Below are 8,144 nucleotides of genomic sequence, written 5' to 3'. Positions count from 1 at the left end.
GGGAAAAGGTGCTGAACGGATCCTTCTCTGTGTTACTATTGCTGATCCTGCTCACTCTGTGCCATCTTGCAGGTAGCAAAAGCTGTGGGAAGGTTGATTAGTGTCTCCAGTATATTCATAAACCACTTTGAACCATGTGGCCTTTAATGGCCTGAGATTTCTAGGGACTAGTACAGCAAATGAAAAAAAATTTACAGCAGAGTGGGAAAAATCCTCTTTGAAAATGGATCCTTTGACAATGTTGTTCCACACTGCCCTCTAAGACAGATATATAAGAAATACTGGAGGGACTGGAGTCACTGGGCGATGCTCTCATCCTCCTGTGTTTTCAGACACCAAACTCACAAACTCCATATTTTTAAATTGCTTTTTATTGAAATGTAGTACATTAGCAAACCCTAACTAGTCAGTATACACTATTAACATATCAGCATATACCACGTAACTACAATACAGTGTTATACTTACATCAAAACACGTCAACAAGTTCTGCTGCTGGCAAGCTACACTCTCACAAGGGCTGGAGAGCTCTGACGGTCAGGAGGGCACCACTTCACCCACCGTGCCCGTGTCCCCACAGCACCCCCAGGCCCCTGGTAGCTGCTGGAGCGTTCAGGTTCCCTGGTCACACCGGTGTGACCCACCTTGCAGCAAGCCAGTCGAAACAGACTTTTCCTTTTACACACAAGTTGCGGTTTTGTTGTTGTTGTTGTTGTTTGCTGCAGTCTCCTGTGCCCAAAGGCTGGGGTGTCCCTTCTCTGCTGAGATAAAATGATCCCGTTTTGGTGGATTCAGTGCATAGTTAGCCATGGCCTCGAGCAGCTGATCCTGGACAGGCACAGTCATACAGAGAAGCTTTTAGTATTTAACAGCTACTTGCAAACTGCAGCAGGGCTGACGGGACAAGCAGAAGGGAGATGCTACCACTCAGTTTGCTCCAAAAGGTTATTCCCCTTTATAGGAGCAGCGTGACAGGTCTTACCAGTGCTGGGAGGTAAGCCTAGACATACAGGGTGGGAAAAGTCTACCTGCTGACGTGGTGGCAACTGAGAAGTCTTCTTGTTCATGTAGCACCTTCCAGCAAAACCAGAAAGCAACAGGCTGGGACACTGCCTTGATGGGACCGCACAAATGGGCAAACAGGAGCTTTGCTTCAACAGCCCCAAACACTCCATTAAACATTCTGGCTTTACAGCAGCAAAGAACAAGTTTACTTTCAAGCCCAGACTTTCCTGTGCTGGAGCATGGGAGGGTTGGCTGAGCTGTTTTCTGTACCATCCTCCTTCCCAGTGCAGCCCAGGTCCGTGGGAAGGCTGCGGGCAGATACAGCCCTTACTGCCCGAGACAACCCGAGTGTGTCACAGACAGAGGCACTGGGCAGGGCAAGGGGGAATCCAGAGCAAATCTGGTGGTCCATGCCTTAGCACAGCCCAGCAGAACTGCTCTGCTGCAAATTAATGGCTCCTGTCCCCCCGAGGGGTTTGGGCAGCTGAAGGTCAAATCACAGCCAAGAGAAAATGAGCCATGGAGCATGTGGGAAGCAGCAAAAAAAAAAAAAAAAAAAAAAAAGCAAAAGGCACAGCAAATGTGCACAGCTGAGCTCAGGGAAAATAAAAAGCTCCTGGATCATGAGGGGCTTGTGGATGGAAGTGGTGAAAGGAATAGCCCAGCAGGAGTGAAGGAGCCTTTACATGCATGTCCAGTTGATTTTTGGGCTGCAAAACCCCATTCCCAGCTGTATGACACTAGCTCATGTTACACCTCAGCCTGGCATTGAAATCATTCTAAATAGCTTCAGCTTTCAATAAAACACTATGTACTTCTTACTTTGCAGGAATATTAATACTTAAATACTAACTCTTTAGGAAAGGGACTATTTTTGGGCAACACCTTATACCATAGGGCCCCCAAACCCAGGGACCCTGGACGTTATTGCCATAAAAAAGAATAAATATTCAGATGTTATTGCACAACCTACACATCCACCTCTGTTCATGTGGGCATCTCCACGAGGCTACTGGGTGGAGGACTGAAAGGATGCTCCCTGAAGGGATCCACAGAACGAGCATCCCACAAGGACAGCCCCGGCCCCACAGAGCCAGCTTTGGCCAAGAACAACCCACCAGGAACCTCTGTGCTCCCACGGACTGTGATGCTGGTTTGGAGCAACGAATCCCCTCTGAGGGGCTGGCTGGCATGGTGATGGCACAGTGATGTGATGGCACAGTGATGAAGAAGATGCTGGAGAACAGGGGGACGGTGGTGCCTGCACAATGGGGACCTTTACCCGGCTCTCCAGAGGAGGAGGAAGCAGGTAGGTACTGATGGAGTGGGACAGCAGAGATTAACTGGGGAGAATTAAGCATGTTTGGGAATGTTGCAGGCTTTTAAAAAGACTAGGATAATGAAAGGATCAAACCACTGACAGACAAAAAGGTGTTGATTCGTGCTGCTTTGCAAAGGCTCCTGCAAGTGGATTTATTCTCCCTAAAGCACTTCACAAGCACCAGGTAAACCCAACAGGCCCCTATGAGGTCAGGGCTGTGACCAACAGCTCAGGACATCACCAGCTGGGGCTTACAGAGCACCATGGCTCCGCTCCAGGAGCAAAATCCCATCTGGAGCCCCGCTCCTGTCACTGCATCCCACAAGGAAGGGGTAGGGAGTACTGTTTTTTCTCTTAATTATTTCAAAACCACTGGAAACAAAGCAGCAATGAGCACCAATGTACAGATGTACAGTCTACCTTTCCCTTGATTTCCCCTCAATCAGCTTAACTGGAGCATCTTTCCCTCCCTCACTCCCTCCCCTGCTCAGCCTTTTCCACCGAGTGTGCCAGAGCTCGGGCTGCCCTGAGCTGTGCCCTGTGGTGCAGCAAGTCTAGCAGGGAAAGGAAAAAGGGAAGAAATCTTTTAAATATAACAACACATATGCAAGCTGTCATGGCACATCATGCACTCTTCTGCACTGCTCAGACTGGAAAATTAGGTCAAGTATGGCTGTGGAACAAGGGGTGAAAAGGGAGCAAAAGCTTCACTTGGGAAGTTGAAGGTGTCTCCTGAGGTCCTGGCTCTGAGTCCTCCTGCCCTTCTCTCCCCACCCTGCAAGGCTGGCAGCAGCCCTGTGGCTCTTACATTTGCCTCCCTGTGCCTCAGCTTGTGAGCTATTTCCTATGCTGTAGAAAACAAATTACTATTAGCTAAGCAAAATGCCAAATATTTTTAATAATTAAGTCAACTCAATTGCCAGTAATCAGGCTGCAGAGCTGCCTGAACTTCAGCTCAACCCTGGTGCCTTCATCCTTCAGCTCATGACCTGACTGTGGCATTACCTCAAACCTAAATTGGACTGAACAAGTTCTGAAGCCTCGGTGTGACCGACGCTTCCTGAAGAATTCCCTCTGCTCTCCAGTACCTGGTAAAAAGCTCTTGGCTCTCCCAAGCCTTTGCATTACTTTACATGAGCGTGTTTAAAGAAAACAGAAGATGTGTAAAAGTCTCATAACACACTCCTAAACACATTTATTAAACTCTTTTTTTGGTCTGTCTTTGGCTAATGTAGGACACCTGGCTATTCCTACAGCATCCTCAGGTGCCAGGGCAAGTATCCTAGAGCAAGGGGACAGTGCAGATCCCAACACAGGAGCTCACTGGAGAGAGCAATTGTGAGGGTCTTTAGGGAAATTTTAACATGCTTCAAGTTTAATATTTAATGTTGTATTATAGGTAAAAAGCACACTTACAGTCTGTTTTTTTTACTGGCAGTTATCCTCTAAGAACACAAGCAAACCTTGATTTTACAAATGCCTTACGGGAACATGCAAAACTTTCATAGAACAAGAGGCCAGGAAAGAGAAGGTGAAATGTTGGGGTTTAAATAGTTTGGGGAAACACTTGGAGATAAAAGTTTTTTTTTTAATATGTAGAAGTCATAAAATGAATGTTGCTGTTAAAAAGCACTTTTTTTTTTTTAACCTTAAAAATGACTTTTCCAAGTTACTGGCACTTACAGTCCTTGGTAGTTTGCCGTATGTTTTACTTCTGTGAAATGACTCAAACCACACACAGCACCACTGCAGCAGAACAAGAACAAGCTTTTTTTATATACTGATTAATATTAAAAGGAAAACCTCAAACTTACCAACACAGCCCAGAAAAACATCACCCATGTTGCTGTGGTGCCTCCTCCCCATGCTAAATATGACTAAGTGGGAGAACTCCTGCTACAGCACGTAGGGATCAATTGCTTGAACAAGCTTTTAATTTTCCCACTGTTGCAAGATTTTCTGAATCCAGGATGCCAATTATAAACATCAGCTCCCTTATCCAAGATGCTACAGCACAAATCCACTTTTACATCACTATGCCAAGCCCTGATCTCCACAGAGGCAAATATGCCCTTCCCCTGCTTAAAGCCAAGATGTTCAGTTGGAAATAAGGAGATTTAACAAAATACAAATGACATTATTTATTATTTTGTCTTTGGGGGCTTTGTGCTTTCTAGTTTTTAGATTTAATTTCCATGCCTTTTCTAGCTTTCCTGTATATCCTGGCAGGGATCCTGTATATCCGTGCGAACGGGCTCAGCTGGAGCTGAGAAACCATCAGTTTTGGTTTTGTGCCGAACCTGGGCCCTGGTGACGTTCCTGGTGGCCTTGGGGGAAATCCCTGTGCCAGGCTGAGACAGCCCCTACAAGAAGGATTTGCTTGGAGCATCAGCACCCCATACAAGAGGCTGTCCTACCCAAACCCCACCGCGCACATGCAGAGACACCCAGACATTTCTGTATTCAACCAAAACACCCAAGTGCCTGTGGGTTTATTGTGACCCTGACTGCCCTCTACGGATAAAAACAAGCCCTCTGACATCCTTGAGAGCTGGTGACTTTTCTCTCAGGCGTTTGTTTTCGGAAGGTGCCCGCTCTCACGTGTTTTCCTGCTGTGATCTTGCAGATGTAATTATGAAAACAGGGGTTGCTCAATCAGCCCTTCTGCCGCCCCTGAGCCCTGTACCGGCCTGAGCACAGCTCAGCCAGGCCAGGCTGGGGAGCTCTGCCCGGGCTTGTCTGCCAGGAGCTGTGTCACTGCCCCTCTTGCACATCTGCCAGCACAGGAAGGATCCTGACCACGACCCGCTGCTGCTCAAGCCACTGCTGGCGTTTTCTGTGACCTTCACTTCTGCTTTGCAGGAGAAAGTGGGTGTCAAAATTGTGCTCTTAAGAAGTCTGGGGCCTCAGCACATTTCTGGAGTGAGCTGAATGACAATAAAAGTGCATTTGGTAAATATAAATGTGGGTATTATGAGAAAAACCTCCCTACACTTCACACCACCCACTCTCGAATTATCAGATTAAATAAAGCTGACGCACAGCAACAAAAGTCAAAGCACGCTCGGCGAAGAGGATCATTTCCTCATTTCACAGAGCTGGGTTTTTCATTTTTCTCTTAAACATCCATGTTAAAGACACAGCTGAACCACACCTCAGGAAAGGATATATGTTAAGCAGACCGCTATACAATTAAAAACATTATAAAGGAGGGGAAATTCCCCTGCTCGTAGCAAAAGCAGGTGAAATTAAAGCACGGCAGAGTATGTCTTACCTTTCTTTTTGGCTTAACTGATTTCTCAAGATTCCTATACAGAGGGTGAAACTGTGTTTCGTATTACAAGGACACAAATGCATTTCTACACCTACAGTAACTTAGACTGCAATGGAGAAAAATCCAAACATTCATTAACAGCTATGCGTTGTCCGGTAGGAAAAGGCGGAGCAGAAGCGCTCGCTCCTCCACGTCGGCTCTTTAGAGGAACGCTGTGGATGACTTTTAGCTCCAGAGGTTACACTCTCTCTCCACTTCTGCATTGTTCTCTCAGAAGCTTGCAAACCATATCCATTTCCCCACCACTTTTGTCACATGCTGGTAAAAATTGATTTTTCCTGCAGCGTGTCAAGGCAGTAGCTGCTTTCCTTTCTTCTGCTTTCTGCATTCCCATTATTGATGTCAGTGGGAAAGGGCACAGCTCAGAGAATGCGTTTGTTAAATAACTGTTGCAGATCTCAACGGGAGAATTGGATAAGAAGCTTACCTCTTTTCTTCTCTGCGTAATGCCAACATGCTGGCTTTTAAAAAACCTCAGTGAAAAATTTGGTGGATTTTTTTTACCCCAACCACCCCCCCTCCAAAAAAAAAAGTTAAGTGAGAAAGAAAGCTAATTCGATTCCTGCATATTTCAAAAAGTCTAATGGTTTTCAGGTAGATCAAGTGCTGGTTCTGTGAATGTCCTCTCCACAAGAAAGAGACTCACTTGACTTGAGCACACGGAAGGACCAAAAGTATATTCTGTGTATACCATTTTTCTCCTGCTTCAATCAAACCGGAGAAAAAAAAAACCAAGCATCAAGTTCCTTGAAATCTTTCTGCAAACGCAGGTCCTCTCTGCAGCTTGAACGTCAGACTGGCTCGCCATTGTCCGGGGTTAGGTGGGTTGTAGGAAACTCAATGCACTTATAAAGGTCCCTCTCGGAAGGGGCTACTTCACAGTAAGGTTATGGATTGACCAAGATATACGAGTGCTTTTACCAGTCACTGGCCATCTCCTCTACAACCAGTTCCCTTTCTGACATTGCCCAACCACGTGGACAACTAAACAACTGGAAACAGCGGACGCCTGTGTTACGAGACGCATTTGCAGTACGACACAAACTCTTAGGACCACCGTAAAACCTCTCCTGCGTCGCCGCGGCTGGACCGACACAGCTCCCCATGCTGTTACTCAGCAATTTCCATCAGACAACCTTGCTTGCACGCAGCTCTTTGTCAGCTCAGAGATGCCACCTCAGAAACCACCACAGCTGGTCTTCGTCGGTGCAGTCGAGAAGGCGGGTTCGTGTTCTGGAAAAAGCAGCTCTTCTTCAGACAAAGGAGATCCATGGAAAGAGTACACAACAATAGGAATGAGAAATGAAAAGAACGGAAAAAGGGCCAGGAAGGAGCATGGATTCCTTTCAGGTTTTGTTCTCGTCATACATGTCCAAGGCAGGCTCGATGGTTGAGAACTCGCTCTCGTAGACCAGGCTTCGAGGGGACAGAGAGTTACGATGGAAGAAGTGACTGCCTGCAAGAGGTAGAAAAAACCACATTAGGAACACACATGAACAACACAAAAACTGAGCAGAACATCCTCATACCTGGGTGCTGGCTGCAAACAGAGTACACAAGGAAAAAATAGCCACCCTTTAATGCAAACCAGTAACAACCATATGAAATATTTCACCTCTGTTCACCTCTGTTCACCTGCTCCCCTGACAATTCAAAGCAACTGCTTTCCAAATGCATGAACAGGCCCACCTCAAATCACTCCTTCAGATAAAACAGGTCAAGTCTGAGCCTGCTGGGGCAGGCTGGAGTTTTGCACTTGGTGCTGGCTGTTGATTTGCAGCCTTGCAAGGCAGGGATGTGCTTCCTTGGGAAACTCAGAAGCCTTCGGTTGGCACCACAGCGCTGTGCCGTGCACCAGCACGAGCGCTCCAGCACGGGGTCGAGAGGAATGGGCAGGCTGGGAGAGGGGCTCCCCAAGGATCATCCCATCGGTGCTGCCGAAAGCCTGACCTCCTCCAGAGCTCAGCAACCTTCATCCACCCGATTCATCTTCTAGAAAAAGGCACCTCTGTATTTCCTTGCACGTAACCAAAAGGAGACCCAACCCTGTTCTCCAACACTGGTGATACCCAAACCAAGCACTGAGCAGCTGCTGATAAAGTGGGGAATGGAATTTCATTTTTTTCCTCGGTGGCCTGGAGCTGCCGTGGCTCTCTGAGCCCACAGGTGTGTTTTGCAAGGAGCCCAGCCCTCCTGCTACACAGATGGTTCTCTGAAAGCATCTATCAGATCAGGCCCTTGGCCAAAGCGTTTCATTACCTGGCTTCTCGATCCCAGGGGGGAATAGCTGGGAGCTGCTTAGATTACAATACACCAGGCAGCTACATGAGCCAAACTGGAGGCAACTGAAAAGCTTCCAAGTTCATCAAGAAGGCACCCGGAAAACCAAGGTGCCTCCAGTTCCAGGCATCAGTGAGGCAAGGTGCTTAGGGGATTGCAGCTTTAGCCCTGGCGGATTTTAGGAGCTTAAATCCCTTTTTCTTT

General features: G+C 47.2%; 1 protein-coding gene across 1 annotated transcript in view; it reads right to left on the bottom strand.

Moving 5' to 3' along the window:
• Positions 1–353: 353 nt before the first annotated feature.
• RNF130 (ring finger protein 130) overlaps positions 354–8,144 on the bottom strand; it is a 54,543-nt gene continuing 46,752 nt past the window's right edge. Inside the window, exon 8 of the mRNA XM_050311854.1 lies at positions 354–7,116. Coding sequence (XP_050167811.1) covers positions 7,007–7,116 — 110 coding nt within the window. The 3' untranslated portion in view covers positions 354–7,006. The remainder of the gene's footprint in view (positions 7,117–8,144) is intronic.

This window comes from Myiozetetes cayanensis, unplaced genomic scaffold (genome assembly GCF_022539395.1).
Source record: "Myiozetetes cayanensis isolate MyiCay16 unplaced genomic scaffold, myiCay2020 scf17, whole genome shotgun sequence".
Taxonomy (NCBI): Eukaryota; Metazoa; Chordata; class Aves; order Passeriformes; family Tyrannidae; genus Myiozetetes; species Myiozetetes cayanensis.
The sequence above is the reverse complement of the archived record's forward strand: the minus strand, read 5'-3'. Positions and strand labels throughout refer to the sequence as shown.